At 46.1% G+C, this 27,418-nt stretch overlaps 3 protein-coding genes across 12 annotated transcripts in view; 1 reads left to right on the top strand and 2 right to left on the bottom strand.

Annotated features, from left to right (window-relative positions):
* SPPL3 (signal peptide peptidase like 3) overlaps positions 1–8,065 on the top strand; it is a 62,186-nt gene extending 54,121 nt beyond the window's left edge. For 2 of the 7 annotated variants that reach the window (XM_054844640.1, XM_054844638.1), the window contains 4 exons: positions 347–453; positions 1,440–1,603; positions 2,849–3,048; positions 4,140–4,962. In XM_054844640.1, the coding sequence (XP_054700615.1) occupies positions 347–453; positions 1,440–1,603; positions 2,849–3,048; positions 4,140–4,357 (689 nt within the window). In that variant the 3' untranslated portion in view covers positions 4,358–4,962. The other 5 variants (XM_054844636.1, XM_054844637.1, XR_008579553.1 and 2 more) reach the window with 4 other exon arrangements.
* A 3,464-nt stretch (positions 8,066–11,529) lies between these two features.
* Positions 11,530–19,575, bottom strand: ACADS (acyl-CoA dehydrogenase short chain). Of its 2 annotated transcripts, XM_054844633.1 has the most exons (10): positions 19,452–19,575; positions 18,919–19,082; positions 17,087–17,236; positions 16,775–16,886; positions 16,216–16,367; positions 15,770–15,940; positions 14,266–14,403; positions 13,905–14,000; positions 13,505–13,561; positions 11,530–12,882 (listed from the first exon to the last, which is right to left on the bottom strand). In XM_054844633.1, the coding sequence occupies exons 1-10, from the start codon at positions 19,495–19,497 to the stop codon at positions 12,730–12,732; spliced, it is 1,239 nt and encodes a 412-aa protein (XP_054700608.1). In that variant the 5' UTR covers positions 19,498–19,575; the 3' UTR covers positions 11,530–12,729. The 2 variants fall into 2 exon arrangements, with proteins under 2 accessions (XP_054700608.1, XP_054700609.1); XM_054844634.1 differs by lacking the exon at positions 11,530–12,882 and having other exon boundaries at positions 13,505–13,594.
* An 87-nt stretch (positions 19,576–19,662) lies between these two features.
* On the bottom strand, positions 19,663–27,110 carry UNC119B (unc-119 lipid binding chaperone B). Of its 3 annotated transcripts, none has more exons than XR_008579554.1 (6): positions 26,717–27,110; positions 25,965–26,078; positions 25,333–25,444; positions 24,928–25,100; positions 24,523–24,762; positions 23,911–24,021 (listed from the first exon to the last, which is right to left on the bottom strand). XR_008579554.1 is itself a non-coding variant. In XM_054844645.1 (5 exons), the coding sequence occupies exons 1-5, from the start codon at positions 26,916–26,918 to the stop codon at positions 23,909–23,911; spliced, it is 714 nt and encodes a 237-aa protein (XP_054700620.1). In that variant the 5' UTR covers positions 26,919–27,102; the 3' UTR covers positions 19,663–23,908. The 3 variants fall into 3 exon arrangements, 1 of the variants encoding a protein (XP_054700620.1); XR_008579555.1 differs by having other exon boundaries at positions 23,949–24,021; positions 24,475–24,762; XM_054844645.1 differs by lacking the exon at positions 24,523–24,762 and having other exon boundaries at positions 19,663–24,021; positions 26,717–27,102.
* Between the last annotated feature and the right edge of the window lie 308 nt (positions 27,111–27,418).

The raw sequence follows: 27,418 nt of genomic DNA, 5'->3' as shown, positions 1-27,418 counted from the left end.
AGTGTTTTATGCGGGAAACAGAGTTTCTAGGACACAAGACATGGAAACATTTCTTTGTGGTGGGTAGTGGAAGTTGACTGGAATGGGCAGTTGTGCCTGCAGAGGGGCTTCTGCTTCCCTGGGGGTGTGTTCGCAGTTGGCTACTGAATGTGTTTCAACTTTCCTTAACTCTGGTAAGAAGAATTTCACTATCTGAAATAGTAGACAGTCATCTAGTGCATGCAGTGCTGCACAGGTGCAGAGGCTTCTTTGGGGTGTTTTTTGGGGGGAGGTATTGGCTTGGGGTTGGGGTTTTTTGTTTGTTTTGCTATTTTTAATGAACTAATTATGTGCTTGCATTTTGTAGCTCTGGCTATGGGCCTGTGTGTTGCAATGATAGCCTTTGTTCGGCTGCCGAGCCTGAAGGTTTCCTGCTTGCTACTTTCTGGGTTACTAATTTATGATGTCTTTTGGGTAAGTGTTTTGTTTGGTTTTGCTAAAACTGTTTTTATCCTTTGGATTTGTAATTGGCCTTGGGCCATTTTTTACATGAAATGTACTAGTATGAAGTTGATGAAATCTGGCAAAGCCAGAAGATCAGCTTCATTGCTCCATTCTGAGACATTAAAGTCTGCAGCAGGATACAGAATGATTTCCTCGCTAATTAGTTGACAAAAGCAGAAACATGATTAGAATATTTCAACTTTGGCATATTATTTATATAAAAAAAATTGGACCTCAAATTTTGAAAGCCTGGCGGAAGATCAGAACAAGCATTTCCAAGTAAACACAAAGCCTTATCCACGCTTGCACAGTACGCACATGCCAATTTCTGATTAGCAGTGAAATCTGCAAACTGATTTACAGCCAGTAAGGTTGGCATAAAATGTTACTGCACTTTTACAAGAAACCTGACAGAATATATTTTGTAAAAGTGAAAGGATCTTGTTTTACCTTTGCATAACACTGAGCACTGATCCAGGGAAGCGCTTGCTGACAGCTCTGGCAGCCAGTCAGTTTCCCAGTGCAATGAGCTGTAGTGTAAGAGCCTGTTTGAAACAAGTGTTGCATCGTTCTATTTATGACTGAGCACTGAACTTACCTCTTCTCTGCTTTCAAGCTTTCACGTATTTTCAGTATCCAGTTACCTGCCTTTGTAGCCCAGGACTACCTGGACTTCTAGTCCACACAGATCCTTTGCCAAAGAATCTCAAGATATTGATATCTTGCTATCAGAAAGTATATTCCAGTTATTCTTGAGGATTAATAGTGTAAAAAAAAAAAAAACTTGATCTGAATTTTTTAAATACATTTTGCCTTTTATCATCATACAACATATGTATATGGAAAATATGGACAATACGCTTTCTTTTCTTGAATAAGGAAAGCAAAAATACATGCAGCTTTGAGCTGCTATATAATTGCAGTTTGTAATTTCTGATGATTTCCTTGCTCTGTAGGTCTTTTTTTCTGCCTACATCTTTAACAGCAATGTTATGGTGAAAGTGGCCACACAACCAGCTGATAATCCCCTTGATGTTTTATCCCGGAAACTTCACCTGGGACCAAATGTGGGTAGAGATGTTCCCCGTCTGTCGCTGCCTGGTAAACTTGTATTTCCAAGGTAAAATCAGCAGTTCTTTTACTATGTTAAATTAGAGAAGTTTTCCTGCCCCATACTTTTTAGTAGCACTAATTCTATTGGAAAATATCAAGTTAGTTCCCTGTTTAGTCACTCCCTCTTCATGATAAAAATGTATATTGTGAGTCATCAGGGTTGGACACTTTGCATTTGCTGTCTCATAGCATGCAGAAATGATCCTAATTAGGTTAAAAGGCAGCCTGTTCAGAACAGGATACGCTTTTTGACATATGTGTGAGTTCTACAGTTTAGTGACTGCTATTGTAGGATTTATGACTTAATGCTTAAAAGCAAAAGAGCTGAGGTTTATTATAACATCAGAATAGTCTTGATTACTGCATAATTGCAAGTGGTTGGGAAGGGCGTTAGAAACTGATCTAAGCAAGGATGGCTTACTGGGTAAGTGCTGGGAGGGAGATTATTCCACATCTCTCTACTGCAGGGGTTCTGTGGTGTCTCGGGTTCTGAACTAGATATGCATAGGCCTGGTGGGGCAGTAGATTCCAATGCGTCAGCAGTTATGCAATATGTCGGCATATTTACTCGTTTCATTAGATGTTGGGATGCTGAAATTACAGAGATTAGGAGTCGATTGTCTGCAATGATAAAAACAAAATTGTTCATTTTGTCAACTCTGTGATAATTTAATTTGGCTTCATTTTAATGAAAAATATCTTGGATTTAAGATAATGGGCAATTTTAGTTCTTAATCTACTTAGTAATTGGCTCTTTTCTGGGAATCTGGTGAGACCATAGTTTTCTACATGTTTTGTCTGGATGAGGCCAAAGACCTGAGAAGTCCATAAATTGACTCATTGCCTTGTATTAGAGGTGATCTGTGGACATGGGAATGAAGGTGCACTGTCTATCAATGTTAATCCAAACAGTTTGATAAAATTGTCAGCTCCCACTGACACTTACAAGAGAGATGATTGAAATACTGAGTTGATGGATCTGTTTCATTGAGCGAGTTAAGAGCAAAAGCAGCTTAAACACTACTGGTAGAAATAAACTGTTTTGGAGCAACGTGTCATTACTGTCAAAATGAGTATTTAAAACTGAGCTGAGGTGGTAGCAGACTCAGTAGTGAGCATTTAGCTTCTACGACATAAAAGTTTGCTGGTAGAAAGAAGGGATGTGCAAAATGAAGCTCAAAACCAAACTGGACAAGTCTTGAGCTTGTCACGTTGTGCCTTAGGCATGAACCCAACTTCAGTTGCTCTCCAGTTCCACAGGCAGCCACTTCTCTATGTTGGGGATTGGAGATATTGTGATGCCAGGTCTTCTGCTCTGCTTTGTCCTGCGTTACGATAACTACAAAAAGCAAGCCAACAGCGATTCCTGTGGCGCCCCAGGACCAGGGAACATCTCTGGACGTATGCAGAAGGTCTCTTACTTTCACTGCACACTTATTGGATATTTTGTAGGTGAGTAATTAGTTTAATATGGATAGCTGCTTAGTGAGCAGAAGTGGGATTATTGTAGTAGGTTTAAAAGATGATGAAAGCAAGTATAAAGAGGCTTTGAGAGAAGGCTTGGTTATGTTCTCTTTTAGTCCTCCTCTCTTTGGGTTTCATTGGCATGGTCTAGGGAGAAAAACCCTTCTACAGTCTCCTTAAGGTTTTTTTTTGGGGGGGAGGTGTTGTATTTTATTTATAGGATGCAACAGATTATCAGTGTATTTTTGTTAGCAACTTTTTTATACTTTGCTTTACTAGCATAGAAGCTGTCATAGCTCATACCTGGGATATGGGAAGAATATGGGAATTTCTAGATAGGCTATGGTGTGCAAGAGTACATCTAGGTAATTCCTGTATTTTTGTATTCTACTGTTAATGCTTATGATTCCGTGACATTTTAGCACATATGGAAAAATCGTAAGTAGTCAACAACTGGAATGCTGTTTATCATTTGATGCAGCCATCCCTCTCCTCCGTAACATAAAATAGGTTGGGGTTTTTTTCCCCCTAAGGTCAGGCCAAGTGTGTGCATATCCTGACCTCCTGCAGCTCTTCTGAGGATGAAACGGGAAGATCATTTCCTACCAATAGCCTTCCTTGTCCCTCGCCTCCTCTTTCCCCCCTGTGTTCCCTTTGGGCAAGTGTCCAGGAAAGTCATTCCTGGTGCCTACAGCCCTTCCTCTCTGGCTAGGGGCCTCAGGCTGACAGTCGCAAGAGGTACCAGCACGGGAGTAGCGCTTCAGCGTGGTGCCTTCAACAGCCTCTCCTTTGCCTTTCACTGCATTTTGTTTGAGTTATTTTTAGCTTAGTCTTCAAGATTCAAAACTGGAGCAAGTGACTCAATACAGCCTAATATTAAACACAGCCTAATATTAAAACAGAATAATTTTTCACTGTTTTGTTTGTTTCAAATGTATTGGGGGAAAGTGAATCACAGCTAATTAACTTTTCCATAGCCTGTCTCTTAAAATGGTGGGGAAGGGAGCCATACGTGGATGAAACAATGAGAACATCCATATACAACCTAAAGATTTCATAGTCACTTTTTTCTTTTACAGGTCTATTAACTGCAACAGTAGCTTCTCGTATTCACCGGGCAGCCCAGCCTGCCCTGCTCTATTTGGTACCGTTTACTTTATTGCCGCTCCTCACCATGGCCTATTTAAAGGTAAGACAGGATGATATCTTTGCAGCAGGAAGCTCTGGGGGTCAGCTGGAAGCAGGTTCAGTGTTCTTGCACTGGGCAGCAGTTCTCGTGAGGATGGCGTGTCCTTAACTGCCCCGACCCAGAACTAAGGTACCGCTGCTGCTGGGGTGAATCTTCATTTTGGAGGACTAACAGAGACGAGTTCCTGAAATAGAAAATAATTTATCTACATAAAGTACCAGTAATTATAAACTAACTAAATTCTGAAGTATTAAATGCTGATTTAATTAAATAAGTGAATTTGTCCTTGCCCAGCTGGTCATGAAAGAATATGTGCACAAAGGTAGAACAGAGACTGGAGGGGCAGATCCTTGTTTACCTCTTTCCAGTCACCTGTTTGGAACTGAAATTTTAAAGCATAACCTTTCCTGTTACAGGGCTGTTGTTGAAACACACATCTCGCACTCTGCAGAGTGGAGCATAGGAAAAGGGCAGAATTTTTCACCTGCATAAATACTTCCTTCCCATCAGAAACTCATTTTCAGTAGATCTGCCCCCAAAATAAGATGTTCTAGCCTGACAGGGAAAAGATTTATTTTTTACTGTCTTTATTGTAATTTGCAAAAGGGGAAAAGAATAATTTGCTTTAAAGGATGCTTGCAATTACATACGCGTTTTAAAATCTGAATTCTGGGTGTACTTTAAAGTTTCTGAGGGCACGGTCCTTCTGCTGTTTTCCTGCCTAGGGCGATCTACGTCGCATGTGGTCTGAGCCTTTCCACTCCAAGTCCAGCAGCTCCCGTTTCCTGGAAGTATGATGGAACAGATAGAAAGTGACCTGAACTTCTGCCTTTGTCCTTTAACTTGTGGCTTTGTCATCTCCTAAAGCTGGACTGGCTGGTACTTGGGAAGGTACCAATTACGGGACTTGTTTGAAAGGACTTTGTATTAAAAGGAGGAAAAGAAAAAAAACCTGAAATCTTGGAGCTCCATGTGACTCCGTATCTCCCTGCAGATGTGGAATTAGGGACCCTTTGTGCAACTGCAGCCACTTTTCCTCTTTTCCTCACTCAGATGGATTAGTACCAGACTATTACCTTTGTGAGAGAGGAAGAGACAGACTTGGAACTGAAAACGGCTTGAGGTCGTTCAAAAACTTGTGAACACTAAAAGAAAAAACGGTTAAGCAAACTAAACCTTCTTCAGAGAACCCCTCGTGTACATTGGGACCAGTTTCCTGCTGGACTTCGGTTTTGAAGAGAACTGAGACAGAAAGTCTTCTGTCACAATACTGGTTTTTGGTTTTTTGGTTTTTTTTGATTTATTAAATATTTCCTGTGGTGTGAGGTTACTTATTAAATCCACAGACATTGAGTGACTTCTTGCAGTATACATATAAAAATTTGTTGTAACAAGTTACATTTCCACCCAGATGTCATGTTGCAGTGAAAAAGGGCACGATTTTTATACATATATATATACACACATATAGATATATATATGAATAAATAAAAAGGAAAACCTGCTAAGATCATGCTATGTAGCAGACAGGGGCTTGCTGTAATTTTTAGCATGTAGAGCAGTTTACTATGGCTTTCTTGTATATGGACCTACAATGAGCTGCTGTTCTTTTCCCCCCTCCTACAACTGAACCTGCAATTTAAAACCAAGTGTAGTATTTGTACTGATTGTACTCATGGACTTTAGGGGATATTTGATTTTGATCAATGTAGCAAACTAGGGAAGAAAAAAGTTCAAACCCAACCCTGTTCGTTTGAGGGGGGAGGGGGTGGGGGTGTCTTTTTTTTTTTTTTTCTTTTTTTATTTTCTTTTTTTACAAACAGCTCCCTTGCAGGTTTTTAGTAGTTGACCCAGTGCATGTATTATAGCAGCAATTGTCTTTGTGCTTTCTGATCATAGTAATGTATCACTTGTAAATACATTTTTTCTATTTTCTATTTTTTTGTATTTTTTGCATTTTGTTTCATTAGTGTGCTGTACTTTTTCCATGCCCCTGCCCCTTAAAGAAAAAAAAAAGGAAAAAACAAAAAGAAAACTGTCCTTTACTGTTGTGACTGGTTGGAGTTTGTGTGTTGACTGCTTTGTACCTGTAGACTGTTAAAATGTGGATTTTATTATTTTTCTTTGAACCAGCAGTTCCAGTTCTATTTTTTTGACTGAAAGGCTTCCCTGAGGTAACTAGAACTTTTGTCCTTTAAAATACTCTGCCAAATTGGGTTTGGGGAACTCTCCCAAAGGCTCGTAGCTCTTGTTAGCGGGAGAGATGCTGATAACTGTTAGCTGACCAGAAGGAAAACAGGAATGTTTAAGAACAAACCTGACCAGTAACATTACTTTGGGGTACGGTTCCGTTACAACAGGTAAGGATGCTTCAGTGAAACGTGTGATCCTTTCTGCTCTGTCAGATGTTACAAGAGCATATTTAGTGTGGTTTTTGTCCCGTTATTTTGTATTGTCATTAATCAACTTCTTCCTCTGTTCTCGGGCAGGTCTGCCACTGCTCGCAGGCAGAGGGACTGACAGGGCTGCTAGCCTCCAAGCTGGCTCTAACAGATCTCTGACACAGGTAAGAAGCAGCAGACCCTTCAGGGGCAGGGGGCTGTAAGATTTTTTTTAAGTGTGGGTGCAGGGGGGATGTTGTGACTTTATTAATATCCCCCCACCACCATAACCCCCAATTCCTATCTTTCACTTTGATGAAAACATTTCCTGTAGCATGTGCCTGCAGTGCTCATCACTGGGTAACTGTCACATTTTAATGAAGTAAACAGTTTTTAACTAAAAATCTGCTTTTACAGTTCATAGCAGCTGTTAAGTCCCAGACTTGTAGTCAGCTTGGGACAAAAGAAAGCCATTGGTTTTCAGCTACACACATTGGTTTTCAGCTACAACTTCAGGTGAATAAAATATTGATGAGGATATTCAGAGAAAAGAGACACTTCTCTCCCTCCCCCCCGCCACGGTTCCAAGCAGTGGAATAACATCTTTAGATCATTTGCTACTGCTTTGTCTTCCCTGCCCTTCCACCCATCTGATAGCAATGCACATCTCAGGTGCTTTCAGCTTCTCAGGAGTTCCCTCCTGCCTCTGGAATTAAAAGGTCAGTCTGTGTTCTGCAGTAGCATTTGTTAGTCCCTGCCAGGAAAGCGCACCTATGAATGATTTTCTACACTTAAAAAGCATTCTGGAAAAAGTTCTAGAAGTGCTAATTGACAAATGCTTAAGAAGAATTTAGCTTTCCAGAAAAATCCTGGCCTTCCTTTTTAAGCTATATTGCCCTCCTGCACACTGTGCAATCTTCTGACTTGCACCAAGAGACTGAGCTGTAACTGCAACACTTTGTTTTTGAACCCACAGGTAGTGCCCGCTGCACTGAGCAGACTGCCCCGCTCCGCTGGCAGAAGCTTGCACCTGCCAAGTGAGCAAAACTGGACTGAAGGGCATTTGCTGCCCCTATGCTGGAACAGCAGCCGCCACCTGTGGGAAAAGGATTTTGGTGCTTTGCAGAGGTTAACTGAAGCATAACTGTTTCCCTACTTGCAGAGTGAAAAAGCATTCTCCTAGTTTGAGTAAGTTAAAGCTGCAAAGCTTTGTCCCACAGCTCTCCCGTCTAGAACAACCTCAGCATTTGGGGGGATTAGAAGCAAATTCCTACCTCGCTACTCAGCTGCTGGGCCCTCTCTGCATAGACACACTTTTGTCCTTGTTTCTTCAGTCTGGCCAACTGTGCATCTTCTCAGCCTGAGGATGAAATGGGATGAAACCGTACAAGCTTCTTTGGGTCGTTTGGATTTCCGGAGGCCAGCAAGGGCCTAGGCTTCCGTGTGGGGTCTGGTACGGTTGTTCATGCCTTCTTGCTTTAACATTTTATTGAACTCCTTAGTAAACTACTTGACACAAAGTCCTGCAGTGAGATTGCCAAACCCACCTGGCCTTTCTTCTGAAAAGTTGTCAGAAAAAATATTTTAATAGTTGTTTGACTAACATAAGCCTTTTTGTAGGAACGTAAAAGGATACTGGCAAAAAAAGGTGATAGACTGAAATTTTTATAGCAAAGTTGTTAGGACATGGACCAGAATTGTAATGTACAAACCTGTTAACAGTTCTGGAGTCAAGTTTTCTGCTGTGTCTTTGTCTTTTATAGTCAGCTTAGAAATTTTAGTTTGCGTTTTGAAATTTCCCTAAGGTCACACTTAGTCTTGTAAACATGATGAGTTCAGAAATGACCTGGGGTTGTCTGGCCAGCCAGTATGGGTAAAGTATATCAGAAATGCAAGCTGGTCATTCTGTCTGTATCGGCCTGTTGGGAGCAACCTGTCAAATCTGTGCCCAGCCCGGCTGTGGGGCCGTACCGTGCTGCCTGCAGAGGCTCAGGAGCACATCAGGGTGGCCGGTGCTGTGGTTTTAATCCTGTGACATTCAGCAGCTTTTTGCTGAGATGAACATTTCCTATTGGAAGTACAGTATGTTCTGTGAGAGAAGGGAAAGAAATCATTGAGGCAATTAGGAAATACATACGGATGGTTGGGTGGCTTCTCCCACTCGGTACTGACCCTCTTGGAGGGGGAATTGGAGTGAAGGCTCCCAAGTGGTTTTCTTTTTGTACAAGTAGTGAGTGGAATTTGAAATTAATTTTTAGCTAAACAGTAGCAAACTGCATTTTCATTCATGTTACAATACTGTCACATTTTCTTATCTCTATTCCATTTCTTCTTCCTGTTATTCTTATAGGTACTTTGCTTTTTTAACTTGAGGATGTCTTTCAAATGTGGTATTTTTCATGCTTTCCAAGATCCATACAAAACCTGAATGTGTGTCTGCTGCCAGGTCTGTGTGTATAATGAGGGCTCTGAGCTGAGGCAAAACAAAATTTAATTTAAAATCAAAATAACTTGTCCTATTTTTCTTATAGATAATACTGTCAGAAAAGACTAGTAGAGGAGACAGTATTCTGATGTGAAAGCAATACTACAGCAATTTCAGCTGATTCCTGTAAAACATTTTATACACTGCTTTAACTTGGAAGGCTGAGATGGTGCTTCTGGTTTGTTTGGTTTTTTTGTTTAAATTGTGTGAAATTGAGAAGTGAGCCCCATCCTGTTGTGCTCAAAGGAAAGTAGGTGCTTCAGAAGGGGATCCAGGCAGCTCCTCAGTCTTGGTGGGGGACAGGCTATGAAGGATGTGCTCCCCAGGAAGAGTTAAGTATTTCTCACCTGTGTGTATTTAATGATGACTGCCCAGAACAGCTCATCTCTTCCTTTAGTCTGTTGGGAGCTCACATGAAGAGATTGTGAGCTTTATATATGATATGAAATATATCAAATCCAAGGGGGGGTGAGGGGAAGTAACTCCTCAATACAGTAGCTGTGTTTCCAAGGAAAGGATTCTAGTGAGGAACTCCTGGAGCAGGAAACACTAGACAGACCTGCTGCTTTCATTTGACCAGTTCTCCTGCCCTGGAAACTGTTCTTAAACTGGTGTTTTTCCATCTCCAGCTGTAAACTTCCAAGGCTCCCCCACTTCATTCCTAGTAGTCTGCCTTGTAACCAGTTTCATGTACACTCAGAGCATTGTGGGGCAAAAACCACAATGTCCTTGAAAAATGTAGCTGTGACTTGTCTCCTTTCCCACCTCTAACTTATGTATGACCTGATTTTCCCATCTCGGTGCTCCGAACTTTGCAATGTTAGCTGAATTTGTAAACTGATTAAAAACTTTTTGCTTCACCTGTAAAAAGACCCCTTTCTCAAAAGAAAGCCCAGCCCTCCCCACGCCTTGCCGGATTAGTGCTGTCTGGGGGTGGCTTGTGGTAAGAGCTCCCTATTTAAATCCTGCAAAACTTGTTTGTGTTTTGTGCTTTCAGCAGTTCTCTTCTGTAACAACCCTGATGAGCAGACACCCATGCATTACAGCTAAAAGTCTCTCAGCTTGCAGCAGCAAGGAGTAAGCTCTTAGTATCTTGTTCTGCAAAAAGCCAGCTCTTTGCTCTCAGAGCTCTGTGGCAGCAAGGAAGCTTTTGTTTGAGAGCCTTTGCACCCTCAAAGCATGTTTTTAGGTAATAACAAAAGGGACCACTAATAGAGTATCTTAAGATGTTCCTAGACCAGTGATTTTTGACCAGCTCCACCCTTTCTGTAATTTGATGTGCAGTGTAATTAATACAGATGATGTCAGAGTTGCAGCACTCAGCAAGTTAGCATCAAGTATGCAGGTGTTAGCCAGGTCAGCTGTTGTACTGATGTCAGAACTAGCAAGAAGCTTGTTAATGAGGCACGCAGTGCATGATCCAGGCATTCCTAAAAGCTGGCTCTGGTCATGGGTGCAGCAGCAATTCTCCCCAAGAACAGGCAATTACTCGATGTTGCACCCCCATATTCTCTGCAGAAGGCCCGCAGGGGATTTGGTACATCTAGCTAGTAGGTTCTTCAGGTGTGTTCTCTGTCAGCCGAGGTGTTCATCACTATTGCCCCCCCTTAGGTCAGCCACGGTGCAGGTCCAGGGGCAATTTCACTCTGCTCCGGAGACAAGAAGCTGCAATCATTTAGAGTTGGTCAACGAAGGAGGCGTGATGTGGAAGAGGAGGAGTCTGAAAGTGCTGACAGTATGGTAAAGCAGATCTAAGATGCAGCTAGGTGAAGTGAGGGGAAACAGTGCACAGGCATGGCCTCAGCATGACTGACTGCTCCGGGTCACTGGGGAGTCAGCTGTCCCTCAGCACATGAGGTCAGTGAAGATGAGCCCTGAACAGTAAAACTCCTCACTTTCTTGCAGCAAGCAGCCCTACAGCTCCTGCTATAGCTGAGTGGCTGCAAGGAGAATTAAGTGTAAAATAAAATCACTTTCTCCTACACAATCATAGAAATGAGCCTTCACAATCATCAAAGTGGCGATATGGGCTGAAATCAAGCTAGAAAAGTGTCTCTCACTCCTAGAAGCCCTCCATAATTTCTAATACATTCACAGCCATTAGAATGGTTTTCCAGTAGAAAAAAAAAAACCCTGTTCAATGCACTGCCTGGCTCTGTTTCTGTTAATCCATAGGTTTGTGAGAGCAGCAAGAAATTCAAGACCTGAAGACTTTGCCCCAACATGCAGTTGCCCTCTAGCGACCTGCAAAGGGAGTATTTGTATTGCTGGGATGGCTGCACTAGCGAACACCCGCTACACCTTGGAGTGGTCTAACTGGTGTGTGCAGGCACTGGTGGTTTATCTTGTGATGGGAAGAAAATATTCCAAATTAATTCACATTTGCATTTAAAAAAAAAAAGTAGGGACTGGTAGTCCTTTAAAATCAGGTTTTATTTGTCTTCTCTGCTCTCTTACGGATAATAGAATCCTGCTGGTTTTTCTCTCCACACAAATTAAATGGCACCACAGGAAAATAACCCTTTACCTCAAGTGTACTTGGCCAACCATATAGGCTGCAGTTTTAATCCTCTCCCTCTTCTCCTGAATTTAGAGCTTCTCTTTTGGCTGTTGAATCTTCTAAAAGTTAATTTCTTGCCAAAGATAACTGATTGAGGATATGTGCTGCTGCTAAAGCTTCCTGGTAAGGTTTTTCTATGTCATCTGTTCATTTCCTTGTTGTTGCCCAAAACATGTAGAGATTAAAGGCTGTTACTGTCACATCATGCACAGTCTTTCCTGTTGAGTAGTTGTCAGTATAATAAAAGCAGCTTTGGGAGCTGGGGGTGGTGGCGGGGGGGGTGTGTTTGGTTGTTTGTTTTGTTGCAGCTTTTCTGTCCTTTGCTTTTACACCTACATCCTTAAGTGGCTGAGTGAGCAGGCTGCTAGGCTCTGCTGGGCAAGGTCGAGGGTGGTTTGGTGGTGGCGTGTTTGTTTTTTTTTTTTTCCTGACCTTTGTTTTTACATCTCCATAGACAGCAACCACAGCCTGTGGGAAGAGCCCTTTGTGCATAGGTGGTACCTGTGTCCTCCTGTCTGGAAGTAGGGAAAAGTGCACTGCTGCAAGGATCACCTCAGCACAGCCTGTCCAGTTAGGCACTTGCATATAGCTGCATCCTATGCCTGAAATTCATTAATGTCCAGTCAGGAGAAGCAGAGTAACCTGCAGCCTGGAACAGGCTCTAACTTTGGCACTGGTTATCCAGTACCACGTACAAATCCTTGCACATCTCCTCAGTGGACAGGGAGAGCTGCTGACTTCACTGAACAGCAAAGTCATTTTGCTGCTACCAGACCAAAACAACACTCCAGTTTAAGAAAAGACCTACGCTCCCCTACAAGGAGAGATTCCCTCACCCTCCTGCACTCACAGACATCCCTTACAAACCTAGATATGGCCTTCCATGCACCATACTTTGTCCAAAGAAGAATCAGCACGTATTAACAAGAGGGCCAGTTACTCATTGGTGAGGAAAGCTTCCATCATTAGCCTCGTTCAAGAGGGCCAAGACTCGATCACTGTAGTGCACTGTTACAAAGCACTTTGGGGCAGTGTCTTGCTCCAATCCACTTCTTCAGCTACGGTAGGCCTTCAGCAATTGACCTGCTATCACCAGTCTTTGGATCTCACTGGTCCCCTCATAGATCTCCGTGATGCGAGCGTCACGGTAATGGCGTTCTGCTGGCATGTCTGTCACATAACCCATCCCACCTAAGATCTGGATGGCCTGAAACAAAGGCAGCAGGTTAGAAAGGAGACAGGGTCAAGGAATTAATTTTTCTACAGAGCATAGACACCTTCAAAAGAGCTAAGCCCACTGCAAGCTTAACAGGGTGGGTGGGGATGGAGATGGACTGCAGCCCATTTGCAGAGGAATAAACAAGATTTGAGCTGGGTAAGAGCAATACTGATGTCCCAGACAAAGAATGAATTGCTTCAGAGGTATGTGTTAGCGGAACATGGCTCACTAAGACCTTTATTAAGGACAGGGGAAATTAAATGTCTACATTTATTGGAGGTGCTGCTCCGTCTGCTCACTGTGTTTCAAACTTGTTCCTAGTCCAGAGTGGTGCACCTATATGCCCTCCCACATTGCTGAGCCTGCTCAAACCTTTGACACTGCCCTAGGCAGCAGCAGGCACAGGAAGACATAACAGAGCTGCCACAGGCTAGCATCAATATCCAGCAAGATGGCTGTGCTAACCAGCTTCAGCCATATAGGTGGGTTGGTTTGTTTCTTTAAAAACAAAATCTAGTAAATTCCATCCCACTTTCCCCAAATACTTGTGTGACAACACAAACTCCCTTTCAGCATGCTGTGTATCAGATATCTCAACTGAAGTAGTTACCTGATGAGCAATGGCCGTTGCAGCTTCTGATGCAGCCAGCTTGGCCATCGCCGCTTCCTTTGGGGAAGGAAAACATCATTGAGGGTGCAGCTATCACAAAAAGAAACACCTTATTTGCACGAGGCACTGGAACACTTACAGATCAGCTGTGCACAGAGACAGGCCTGATCACTGGTGCCAGCTGACAGTGGCCACCCCTCTCCCCTTGGCTAAAACCAGGACCCAGCTCAGCAGGCTGCCTGAGCATTGACAGCACAGTCCAATAGCTGCTGGTGGGTAAAACACCAACAGCACTGGCTGGGCAAGCACTGAACAAGCAATGCTGTACATAGCATGGTTTTCTTGCCTTCAGCCTGTGCCCAGCACTGTCACTGCTAGACAAATGGAAGGTTGGAATTACCTTTGTGAAGGGCTTCCCATTGTCTTTTAGCATAGCAGCTCTCCAGGTCAGTAAGCGCGCACCCTCCAAGGCCATGGCCATATCTGCTAGCTTAAACTGCAATGACAAACACTGCCTTTGTTCCAGGTGGCCTCTGCCCACACAAGAACATACATACCCAGAAGTCTCCCACTGCTGAGGCCAGTATTGCTAGAAAAGGAGCACCTCTATCCCAACAATCAGTTTTAATGATGTTTGAAAACAGAAATTATTACCTTGTTTACCCCAGACAGTGCAAAATATGCTGCCTGCCTGAGAACCCACGTGACCTTTACACTAGCATCAGCAATGTTTGGAACTGGCCCGGCCACCTAGTTCATACCTGCACTGCCTGTAGCTTTGTGATGGGTGACCCAAAGGCCGTTCTCTTTTCAGCATAATCCACAGCGCAGTCCAGAGCTGCCTGTGCTATTCCAAGAGCCTGTGAGGCGATACCAATCCTTCCTGCATCCAGAGTTTGCTGCAAAAGACACAAAATACGTGTTAAGTCATACTTGATCAAAATAGTACACTTGTATTTCCACTCTTGCTGGGAAGCTGCTATAGCCTTAGTATCATCTAAGGATCAGAGACCTCCTTGATTCAGACTATTCCCAGTTATGCAGAAACAGAGAGCTATAAAATTTACTGGGCACTGCAAAGAGAAGCTGGGGTTCAAGAAGGAAAGCAGAAAGGAGAGGTACTGCTTCTTGTTAGCTGGTAAAAAAAAAAAGGGAAAAAAGGAAAAAAGGGAAAAAAGGAAAAAAGAAAAAAAAAGAAAAAAAGAAAAAAAGAAAAAAAGAAAAAAAAAAGAGGGGGTACAAAATAAGGGAAACAGCACAACAAGGAGCATCTGCTCTGGCCGGGCTGAAAGGAACCCTTCAGCTAGATCTCTGGCTCACTGTGCAGCCGATTTTACTTTAACTGGAAGAAAAAAAATAAAAAGAAAAATGGAAATCTGGTCAGTTTTCTTCTTTGCCCTCATCATTAGTACACACACTGAAGCATTTTTCAAAATGACTAGTGAATTAAGTCAGTAACACAACTTACCTCAAACACCTGCCCATTAGGCTTTTAACTGCTTCCCTGCCTCACTATGCACAGGAAGAACATACAGCACAGTGAAAAAAAGGCTTCATCTTCTCAGTCCTGGCTGAGTGTCTTAAAAAAAAGTAGTTGGTGAGTGATGGGTTCTTTCAGTTGTGGACATAATGGAATGGGCTGGTCTCTAGGGAGCTCAGCCTTTTTCAAAAAGTCAGGCCAACACATGCTGGTTTGCCCCTACAGAGGAGAGCAATAAACACTTCCATGGGGGAGTGCATCACTGCAGGGAACCTGCTGTTCTGCAGCTGCCTGGCTCCTCTGAAGTCACACACATGCCATAACTCGTATTTCATCCACCTTTAGACATTATCCAGAGGTTGTCCTGTGCCTCCAGGACAGCCTTCCTCTGCCACAGTATTTAGCAGAGGAAAATGCCGTGGTTTTGCTTTATCTATGGGTACAAACTGGAGGAATAGAGGGTTGGGAGAGAAGAAAAATTAAAATGCACCACCCCCGCTCACAAAACGCCTCAGTGGCATCAGCATTCCTTCATCTGCCAACTGTCACATTGAGTCTACAGTAAAAGTGCTATCAAGGATCTATGGTAAATTAATGATTCATCAAGCTCTGTGAATGATTTCTGTCACATTGGCAAGAGGGGTCAACTGCTTAATGTTACACAGAACAGCTTATTTTAGTGGTTCTCACCAAAGTGATCCTAAGTATGAAAATGGTTTTGAAAATGGTAAGCTTGGGCACTACTGCTTTATATACCCACAGCTGCACCACAATTCACTTCTTACCATGGCAATTTTGAAGCCCATTCCCAGCTGCCCCAGGAGGTTGGCTTTGGGTATCCGGCAGTCCTCAAATATCAGGTTAGCAGTGGAAGAGGCTCGGATTCCCAGCTTGTCTTCTTTCTTTCCCAGTGACAGCCCAGCAGTTGGCATGGGAACCAGGAACGCACTAATGCCCTGCAACAAGACCCAAACTCTTAGGAATGGTGCCAACTTCCCACTTACCTGGCTGTCAACAGGTTCCTCCAAACATTTTTCATAGAAGCACATGTCTAGGTACCGAGGAGAAGGGGGGGGGGAGCTGAGACGGAACAAAGCCAGCATGCATCAGCTCCTCCTCTGCTCAATGCCTGCACGGCTCTAAATAGAGTCCCCAGAGCATCTTCAAAGTGCTTCTCCCACACAACTCCCTTACTCCTGGCCCTTCTTCCTGACTGACCCACTGATCATACCTTGTGTTTCAGGGATTTATCCGTAGTAGCAAACACCACGGTGGCCGAGGCATCCCAGGCATTGGTGATCCAGGCCTTGGTGCCATTCAGAACCCACTCATCACCATCCAGGCGTGCCACTGTAGATGCCGCACCTGCGTCACTGCCGTTTCCTGAGCAAGGCACCAGCAAACAGTCAGGCACTATCAGTGGCAGCCTGAGGCGCAAACCTACCCCCCCCCCCCACACACACACCTCCCCATCAGCTCACGCCATCTCTTGTAACTGCAGTAGTGGCAGTGTCCCTCTCAGAACACCCAAACAGGAAGGGGAAAGGCCCATGTGTCTAACACATCTTCATCTCCAAAGCTCTGCACACAGAGAGGGGATGAAAATGTTCAAGCATGGACCATGGGGATGGCAGTTAATACCTTGGACTCTGAGACTTCGTTTACACAGAATTGCTATAAACCACCTTTCTGCAAACTGTTACACCTTGACAGACCTAAAGTCCATCCTAAACCTCACTAAAGAAACTACCCCACATTCTTTGCAACAGGAACAGTAACAGTCACATCACCTGGTTCACTAAGGGCAAAACATCCAATTTTATCCCCGCTGGTGAAGGGAGCAATCCACTTGTGCTTCTGTTCTTCAGAGCCAAACTTGAGTATCGGCCCTAAATACAGGGACTTTAAGAATGGAGAGTTGAGTTAGCACCTCTTGAAGGTACAAGCAATCCAGTACCTCCCTAATGTCTAAGGGCTCTCCAACACACCAGAACCCACCCCAGGAACAGATCTCATTTCTCCCATACACCTCTCTCCAGTAACTCCCCTGATGCCAGCCTCAGTTCCACGCCTGTCCCTCACACACAACCTGAGACACTTACATTATTAACACTGACGATGACGCCTGTGGATGCGCAGCCCCTGCTGATCTCCTCCACGGCAATGGAATAGGCCAGATAGTCGAGGCCTGCTCCTTTATACTCCTCTGGCACATCCATAGCCAGCAGCCCTAAACCACCCATCTTCTTCACCTGCACATGAGGAACGGAGAAGTAAGATCCTCTGGACCACCAGTGTCCCAGCAAATACATGCAGACACATGGAGATAAAGACAGGTCATAGCAGGGCCACACACAGAGGAAAAAATTCACACAACTCCTGGCAAAATGGGAATGTGACTACAAACTGGTGTCACCAGGTCCCAATGACTTCCACAAGAGCTGTACGCAGTCACTGCTGCCTAAGACGAGGCTCTTGCTTATTTACAGAGCTCTCTTCAGTAACAGGAAGGAGGGAGCCTTTTGAAGGTGAAATAGGGAGATACAACCCCACCAGCATTTCCTCAGCCTCCCACCAAAGCTTTTCCCCTCACATGTCTCCTGTCAGTAGGAAGCTCTCAATGGAAAATCTGGCTGATAAAAATCATTAGAACTTTACCTTTGAGTCTGCTGAGCTTCAGCCTAGGACTGCACAAAGAAAGAATTTTACAGAATGAATGACCCACAAAAGAGTTTGCAAGAAGGTGATTTTTTCATTCCCGTTAAAGCCAGGTCTTGCTTCCCAAGTAATTTAATTGTTGGTTACATTCCAAATTATTCCACCCCAAGTTCCTCAGCTGGACCCCTGGTTTCTTAACTGTAAGTTCTTCAGAGCACCAACGGTCTCACTCTATTTTTCTTGTTAACATTTGGCAACATACAAAAGAAAACACAAGCTTTCCTCTGTTTTTATATTTAACTTGTCAAACTTTTAGTGTTGCAGAAGTAAGCGTATTACCAGCACCTGCTTGCTTTAATAGGACCCAGGAGAAATTTTTGAACAAATATATTTTCCATCCTCTATGGGCACCCAAAACACTAGTCCTTCACATCAAATCCAGAAGATGAACAAAAGACAGCAACTAGTTCTACATATGTTGCTTTATCTTAATAAACAGTTTGCATTTTGAATTTTCCCCTACACATTCAAGTGAACAGGCTCAAAATCAAATGTAAAATTCTCAGGTAAGAACAGTGAAGTAAAAAGAAAAGCTTTTTCTTCCTTAGAGTGAGTACGACTTTCCTAGCTATCTTATGTACTCCTTAATATAAAGAGGGGCATATGACAAAACTCACATGCCTCTGGACTGTGCTTGCTTGGAGTCTTTCAGCTAACATAGCAGTAAATATTTTTCTGGAGCTTAGTATTGTATTGCAACGAAACAAGTGAGTTAGTCTGCTCAACATGGCACAGAATGTACTGCTGTGTCTGGACTGCTTTCCACAGGAGAAGCCATAGGTTTGATGGGAATCTCAGTTTCTTCACTGCCCCAGAGGATGACCAACATGCATCTCCTATCCCCTGACCTCTTCATCATCTGAAACGCACTCAGCTCATCTACACTTCTTCACTATAAGCCATTTTATGGTTATGTGCAACCTATAAAAGTATTTCATTTATTTTATAAGTCAGTTGTATTACAGCTCACAGGAGAGTCAGTAAAAGAACTGAAAAAGACGCAATTAAAAGTAAAGAGCTCAAAACGCTCTGTAGGCATTACAACCTCCACACTGAAAGAACTCTGCCAGAAGTTGGTCTAAACCTCAACTTTCTACTAAGCCAGAGCTTAATGTACTTTTTGCTTCAGGCCCAGGTGGTCCTGCACAGCTGCAGTCAGGCTCTGAACGAGCCAGTTGCCCCTCTCCTGCCCAGCTCCGGCGGGAGCAGCACGCACCTGCTCGGCCGGGAAGCGGTGCTCCTTATCCAGCTGAGCTGCAAGAGGCATCAGCTCCTTTTCTGCGAAGTCCCGGCACGTCTGACGCAGCATCTGGTGGGTTTCCGGCAGCTCCGCTGTCTGGTACACTGTGTGCAGTCGGCGGAGGCACCCAAAGGCCAGCGCTGAAGGGAAATAAAGGAATTAAGCGCCGTTGTTTCCCTTCACGCCCGGGGGAGAGGGTTCAAACCGACCCAGGAGGGTTCGCCTCCAGGCGGGACCCGGGAAACGCGGCGGGGGGGCTCCCCGGATGGGTACGCTTTTCCCCCGGCACCGGGGTCGCGTGATCCGGGACCGCAGCCGGGGCACAGCGGGACGAGGGCTCAGCTGATGGGCGGCACCGCCCCGCCGCGGCTGAGGGGACCCGCCTCAGGCCCTGAAGGGCATCGGGGCGCCGCCGCCCGCGCAGGCCGCGGCCCCTTCCCAGCCCCCTCGCGTGCCCCGCAGCCCGCCTCGCAGCCGCGGCGGAGCGAGGCCGAGCCCGGCTCACTCACCCCTGGGCGCCCCGCTGCCACGGGCCAGGAAGGCCGCCGCCGCCATGCCCGCCTCCCGTCGCCTCAGGGAGCGCGAAGAGCGGAGAAACAGCGCACGCGCGACCGCGAGGCCAGCACCCCCTCGCGACGGAGCTCCTCCCGCTGCTCCCCCGCCCGCCACTCCGGCCCCGCCCCCCGCCACGGCCCCGCCCCCAAGACTGGGCACCGCCTGTGCGAAAACGGGAAGGTTTATTACTATTGCTGGTGACAAAATAACGTTTATACAAATACATCGTCACCCGGGCACCGCGCCGCGGAGGGCAGGGGGCTGCCGGCACCGTGCTGGGACCCAGAAAGGGAGCCGGTGACCCCAGCACCCCGGGACTGAAGGGGCACCGCCAGCACGGCTGCCACCGAGTGCCCAAAGGGGACAGCACGGAGGAAGGAGGTGGACGCGCCAGCAGCCCAAAGGCCACACTGTGAGAGATACAAATCCATGTCCTGTAACAGCACTGAGATCCAGGCAGACGGAGATGGCATTTGCTGGTGTTGGTTCTTCCCTTTGCTGCAGAGGAAGCGGTGTTTGACTCTGCCAGGCAGCCGTCCCTTAGCCTTGTCCTCATCATAAAGCCACAGGGAGATGGCAGTGTTCCAGTCCGAGGATTACACCCGACACCAGGCCACGCTCTGGGGTAGCACGAGGCTTGGTAGCTCGATGTGACAGGACAGCAGGTCAGAAGGCAAACACTGGGAAACAACAGCTGAAGAGGATGTAATGAAACATAGAGCTGAGAAGTAGAGTTACCATGCTTGGACCTTACTGCTTCATCACCACCACCTTCCTCATTCATTTCTGACTTCTAAAGATTCGTTTTGTTCTTCCTGAACCCTCAGGTAAGCAGAATAAACATCCTCAAGCACCAAAGAGGAGGCTGCTGCTTCTCTGCAGCAAGAGACATTGGAAATCCTAAGGAAAACACACGAAGGAGGACGCTTCCTACCAAAAACAGAGGACAAGGACAGCAGTACCCGGTCCATATGACAAGAGATGACCTTCCTCCACACGGTGCAATATGTATTCCGCAGTCAATCATGACAACAGCTGTCCAGGAAGCTTGCTTGCATGGATCCAAAGCACTCGCCTCAAAAAATGTGAAAGAGAGGTCCTGGTCCTAAGAGGACAAATACTGGAAAGACTTAGCATGAGTTTATGGGTTTGGTCCCTTTTTTTGTTAGAGCAGAACACATATCATCCCAACTCTCTTCTCTAACTCAGCACATGACCTGAGAGAAGCTGTCTGTAGATACCTTTTCCCTTGCTCAAACTTTAACCGACGCTGAAAGCATCTTCCTTGTGTTCAGCTAGGACAGACCATCCACCTGACAAAGAGAATTTCTTCCTAGTGCGCTGGCATGAGTAGCTTTGACCCGTCATCAAAGCATCAGAGCATATAATTCAGAAGGAAGATGCTCTGTTAAACCACGTTTACCAAAGACATCATACCTGCCACAAAGAAAAGACACTTTATAGAAAGCATCTAAGAGAAAAGGAACCTTAGGGAAGCGACTGAAGTGGGGCAGGAGTTTGGAAATCCCTGACTTTTTGGATTACAATCAACTTTTTCAGTGCTGGGTTGCCCTCTCATAGAGACTTCTTTTTCTGCAGCATACTTTTTGGGCAAAGACCTTCTAATTTGGCAAAGCAAGCAAATTCAGCTAGAAACTGAGGGGTGCTGGTGCTGCCTGCAAGTCTTCTGATTTTCCTCCATCTTTCCTTTTTTTTTTTATTGCTGAATAGCCAATACATTCACCAATGGGAAAGCAACTGCTTCAATGCTTTTTTCTCATCACTACTGGCAGAGGTAATGACTAAAGACAGGAATCCGCTTTCCTATAAGCGTCAAATGCCTCATTTACATTTGGAGTGCTCTCCTGCTGTCAGTTGCATTCTGCAAAGCAGCGACTAGATGGCACCCACAGCCCTACAAATACCCCGACTGTGCGGAGCTGCACGCTGACTGCTACAAACAGCTCACACAAGTCGGTTATTTGCCCGTACGGCAATTTCTGCTGCTCGCTCTGGCAACAGTCCATCTTCCTTTTAAGAACCTTTACGCAGTGACATAGAAAACAGATGGGAATCATCACACCCATAAGAAAAGCAAGAGGTCGCTTCATAAAGAAAATTAGATAAAAGTAACATTTAAAGGCACCTGGATTTATACTATCCACAAATTCAGCTCAATATGCTAAAATTTCCCAGGGAATAATTAGCAGGCTTTTCAGACGCTATCCTGAGCGTTTCAGAACCCTTCAGGATGAAAACCACACTTCTAGGCAATTCTGCCTTATCACAAGTAACTACCTGTTCTTCCATCCAAACAAACGTCTCCCACAAGGCCTTCCAAAAACCATCACTGCAAGAGGCATCTCAAGCTCCACCTTACAAGCAGCTTTAACTAATTCTGAAATAACTAAACAAGATTACCTAAGTGTCTTTGGAGATGCTGGAGGGTATTGATGGTAGCAGAACTGTTCTTCATCTTTCAACCATGCAGACCTGGCCCCTCCACATTCCCAAGTTATTTGTTGTGGTTGCTCATGATTAATGCTCCACCCAGAACAGGTCATTTGTTGTGGTTAATCATAATTAAGTATCTTCCCAAGAGCTGGAGATTCTTTCATGGCTGCCACCCCACATACTCTCACTGCTTACCCTGATGCCAGCTGATCTTCTATGCCAAAGTTAACATTATTAATCTGGGAGGTAAAGGCAGTGGTTTCCTATTGCTGTCTATGCTTTAACAAGCTCCAGGCTGTGATACCCACTGCACTTAATCCTGCTAAAACATAAACTACACTGAATCTTACTTAATGCAGCAGGTAACCAACTGTATCCACCAAGGAGTTCAGTTTCAATTGTCTCAAGGAGCAAGTGGAACTAATACCAGCAAACATCTCTACTCCAGACACAACCTATCTCCCACATACAAGAGGCACAAACGACCAGCCCAGTGAGAGGACAGACAAAATGCTGGTCTTGAAAGCTGGCAAAATAGGTAGAAAAGGGGTTTGTTAGCTGAGATTTTACATGGTCAGGAGCTGGGCCCCAGCATGGCTGCTGGGAAGACATGGGTCTCCTCACCACATGATGCCACTTCCTGTCACCAGATCCCAAATGCGGCTGTGAAATACACCCTCTGGTCTGGCGGTAACTAACTTGGCAGAAGAACTCCCTAAACCATAAATAAGCAGCTAAGTAGGCAAAGCAGCCATGGGAGCTCAAGTGAAAAGAGAGCCATGTCAGTTGTCACTCTCTAAGAATCTCACTCCGTAACACTGAGTGATTTGACCTGGGAAGCTTTTAGCTACTAATACCTCAACTGAAAGAAAGCGAACGAGCTGAGAACACCACTGTTTCTCCTTCCAGCACCTCTGACAGATCATTCAGGTTTAAAAGTACAGAGATTGAAGCCTACAGGAAGCTCTGCTTCCTCCACATTTTTCAAGTGATTTTCCATATTCTCCCCTTTCCCTCTAAGCCCCACTAAACTGACACCTCCCCTCCACCCCAGCTAGACTGACAACATGCTGTCAATCTAAAAAGCAATACATTCTGTAGCAAGAGCCAAAATTCCTACACAAAGGGAAGCAGGAGAAATGGTAAATATACCGAGATTAACCTCAGCTCTAAGGTTGACCCCTGAGCTCCAAAATTCAACGATTTGCTCACAAGAACTCAAACAGAAATGCTGTCAAACTGACTCCACAACCAACCTGTATAAAGCCCCTTTTTTCCCCTGTCTCGTATCTGTAGCAAAATCTCTGGCAAAACACAGATTAAACTGTTCTGAGGGGCAGCTCTGGCCCCTGGAGGCAGAAGGAAGATTCCTGCACTGCTTAGAAGCTGAATTAGTCTCTTATTTTATCTTTCCCACTGGAGAATATTGGGATGCACCCTAAAAAGCAATCTCAGCCATGCTACGAACTAAACCACTGTGCACTAAAGAGATGATCTATCCAACTGAAGAAGAGATCTGCTCTTCAGGCGTCACTGGCTACTTGAAGGGGGAAACTTTTCCTGCTAAGAAATAGCTTACCCAAAAAATCTGACCTCTTGCAAGAGGGTAGTCACCCAAAAGGTGAAACATCAGAAGCACTAAAAGTGCAATCTAACTACAAAGACTGTAACAGCAGTAATTTTCTAACAGCGCCTCTGACCCATGACCTAACCAAGGTACCAGAAGGTAACCAGAAATAGAGAATGAGAGGCAGGATATGTTGAGTATTGGATAGAGAAGTGTTGCAGGGAGATTTCCTTTACTTTCAGGAGCTGTCGTCTTCGCTTCATGTTTCCAGCCTCATGCAAGGAGAAAAGGTTTAGCAAGAAGCCTTGTTGCACGAGACAGCAACTCCAGTCCACTCCTGGACATGCGGAACAGTTAACGGCGTCACAGCATCCAGAGGACATAGAATGATTACTGTCCTCCATTGTAAGCATAGTCGGCCTTGTTGTGCATAATCAGCTTGTTATCCACAAAGTAAAAGCTGTCTGAGCGGGTCTCGTATGGATTTTCAACCATCAGACGAACTGTGAAAGAGAAAGCTCAATTACATTCAAAAGCCTGCCACACTCCACTGGACAGCACAAAATCAGAGTAAAACGGACTCTTGCCACTCTGCTGGATTTACCAGGCTGATGCTCTGCCCTACCCAAGTAAGAGAAGCAAACTGCTCTGCTGAGCACACTTCAAAAGCTCTGGCCTGCCCCTTCCCATTCTTCCTATTCACAGGACAAGCACTGTCAAAAGCAAAGGAGGATGGAGTAATCTCACACAAGACCTTAAAAACTGTCAGAGCCACCACTAGAGCAGAGCTGCAGTCACGTCTGTAAGCAGAGAGGTAGCAATCCGCAAATGAAAAAGCGGTGGCACTCCCCACATGTACACAGGCAGGGTACAAACTGTGCGTCTCCTCCCGCACCTAGGCAGCCGCAGAAGGGCCCACGTGCTCCTGCTCTATCCACCCCCGAGGTCAAACATACCCTGCGCAATGGATATTTGCGGAGATCTTGGTAGGCTCAAAAACACACCTCTCGGAGAAGAGTCAGTTCTGTTCCAAAGCAGGAGGCTCAAGCCCTAGCAAGCAAGTGCTGAACACAGATGCGTGGCTACCAAGAGAACCCTTTTTCAGGGTTTTCTTATCTTCTGGGCTACTCTGTTAGGCATCAGGCATGTCAGCTCTGTGACTCTGATCAGTCCTTGCAGCCTGTGACTTGACAACACAGCTTGTCTTAGGCTTTCACTTTCAAAGGAGAATTTGCAGCACAAATCTGTAATTCAGTCAAGATTACACACAGCTTAAACCAGGAACCTGTATCTATTTATTCCTGTCCCCTCCATCCCAGTCACAATTTCTTTCACAAGTAGATGGAGAAAAGAGGCATATGCGCACACACAAACAAAACACAACTCAGCGTGGGAAAGGAGATACTTACTAAGGTCTTCTGAGAGCTGGGGGAATTCATAGATGTGTTCACATGTGTTCCTGCTACTGGGGATGCAGAAGCCAAAATCAAAGTCAAAGTTCTTCAGCAAGCGATCTCGGAAGTAATGTCTCTCAATCATTCGAAAGTTTGACACTGGTTTTTCTCCCACTGTGAATTCCACTCTGTATGGAAAAAGTAGGAAAAAACAGCTGAGATTACATACCTCTCTTCCAATTGGGAAGAGCAGAGCCTTGGACTACACAAGAATTCAACAGATCATTCCAGAGAGAGAGGCTTTGATATTTGTAGTGTAAGATGGGTTCTCTCCAGTGTTTGATTCAGTTTTGTTATAAACTGTCAAGTGACGCTTTGTAAACATCTGATTCTCCCTTCTTTCTATGAACTCATACTCACGTTGCACCAACAGTACGAAGACGGAGAAATGCTGGGGTGAACTGGTAACGAACAAAGCGGCCTGCACTAGCGTCCAGTTCACTGCTGTCATCTTCATCCTCGTCATCTTGCTCTAGAAAATGCACCAGCTCAGAGTTATTCTGCTAATAGCGTACACGTAAGGGAACGCTGGCTAGCAGGTGTATTAGGACAAGCTGGCTGTTACTTGGGCACTTGAACGTAAAGGTGTTTAATAATTGGTCCGAGACTCATACGGGCACTAAGTAATAAAGAAAAGATCTGCTATGACAGCTGGAGCAGCCTTGTTGGCTCCGGAGCTGAAACCACCCTCAACCTCACAGGATATCCCCCCTTGCAATTGCCAAAGCACATGAAAGAAACTCTGTACCGCAGCCAGCAAACAAGGAAACACGTGCAGATGATAGTAATCCCCCATCTCACAATAATCACTTCACAGTTTTACGACAACAAGTTTCTCAGCAGAGGTAAACTTAGTTCTATGCTTAAAGGAGAGGAATTTAGTCACCAGGACACATCGAAGGACCTTTCTGCTTGGTTTGCATGGGTCCTGCATTGCAACTTCTCAGCTCCGTGAGTCTCTCTAGCCTCCCTGCAATGTTAGCGTGACACACCTGAAGCGGATGGCTTCGCAATTTCAAACAGCACTGTTCCAGTTTCAAGGTCCCGGATCTTAAATCTGGTGAAGTCAATGTTGTAAATGTTGTCCTCAGGTTTGCATAAATAATCTAGAAGAGAGAGAAAACATACAATAGCATTTAAAAATATCCCTGAGCAATCACCAAAGGAATTTCTTTTCTTGCTAGCCCTGGCCCGTTAAGATACATACTGCAAGTTGTTTTGCAGAAGCTTCAGGAAAGCGGGACAAAATTGAGGCTACAAGAAACAAAAGCATGCTAGGTGCCAGGTAGCGGAGCAAGAAAGGGAAGGGATCGGGACAGAAAAGCAGAGATGAGCAGCCCAGAGGAAAAAAAAGCAATAAAAACCCCACCCCCCCCAAACTTTCTGGAAGTTGTAACAAAGCTGAAGGCAGGAGCACACCGCGCTGCTGCAGCCGGCGCCGGCCAACGCGCACACTCCTCAGCCGCTTCCAACGCCAGCGCGCCGGCTAGCAGCACTAATCCGGGTCGCTCAAGCTCCGGCGCTCCCGCCGCCCTCTCCTCCGGCCCAGGGGCACGGACCAGCCCGGCTCCGCGACCCCGGCTGCGCAGCCCCCTCCGCCGCGGCCGAAGGGGGATTAACGGAGCAGCGCAGGGCGGTGTCCGCCCGGGACGGCGGGACCAGCCGGACCCCGGCCGAGCGCTGCCGGCCTGAGGCGCCCCCCCTCCCCGGGCCCCGGCGCCCGCGCTCCCCCGCCCGAACTCACTCTCCGTCACCCGGCACAGCCCCAGGACGTGCTCGGGCCGGACGGTCTCCAGCGCCAGCAGCTCGGACTCGGTCCACGGCGGCCGCGGCGCCGCGTCGGCCGAACCGCGCCGCCCCCGCAGGCGGCTGAGCGCCCCCCCGGTCCCCGGCGGCGGCTTCTTCTCCGGCCCCGCCGCCGCCGCCCTCGCCTTCGAGCCGCTCATCGCCCCGCCGCCGCCAAGATGGCCGCCGCCTCCCTCGGTAGCTATGGGAGCGAGGGGCGGGGCCACGGCGGGTCAGAGGGCGCGGGCGCTGCCTAGCAACGAGGGAGGGCCCCCAAAGCTAAACAGAGCCCGCCGCGTGCGTGGCCGGACGGGGGACCCGGGAACCGCCTCGCGACCCGCCGCCCCCAGAGCCCCGGCACCGGGCACCCACCTCCGGGCGGCCGCCCGTCCTCCCTTCCTTCCGGGGCTGCGCGCTGCGGGCGGAGGGCAGCGGGGCAGGCCAGGTGGAAAAGCTGGGAGTTACCTGAGGAAAAGAAACACAAAACCCAAACAAACCCTCCCACCCGAGCAGCGCCCCTCCCGCTGCACCCCCGGAGGCCGCCAGCCCGCACCCCGCTGCAACACCCAGGAAACGAAGATCAACCCCTCGCTGCACAGCGGGGGTACCCGGCTCTCCCGTTAATTACATCACAATCTGAATCCCAGAGCGCAGCGGGTAA

This window comes from Grus americana, chromosome 16, assembly GCF_028858705.1.
Source record: "Grus americana isolate bGruAme1 chromosome 16, bGruAme1.mat, whole genome shotgun sequence".
NCBI lineage: Eukaryota > Metazoa > Chordata > Aves > Gruiformes > Gruidae > Grus > Grus americana.
This window is presented reverse-complemented; position numbering and strand designations above follow the sequence as displayed.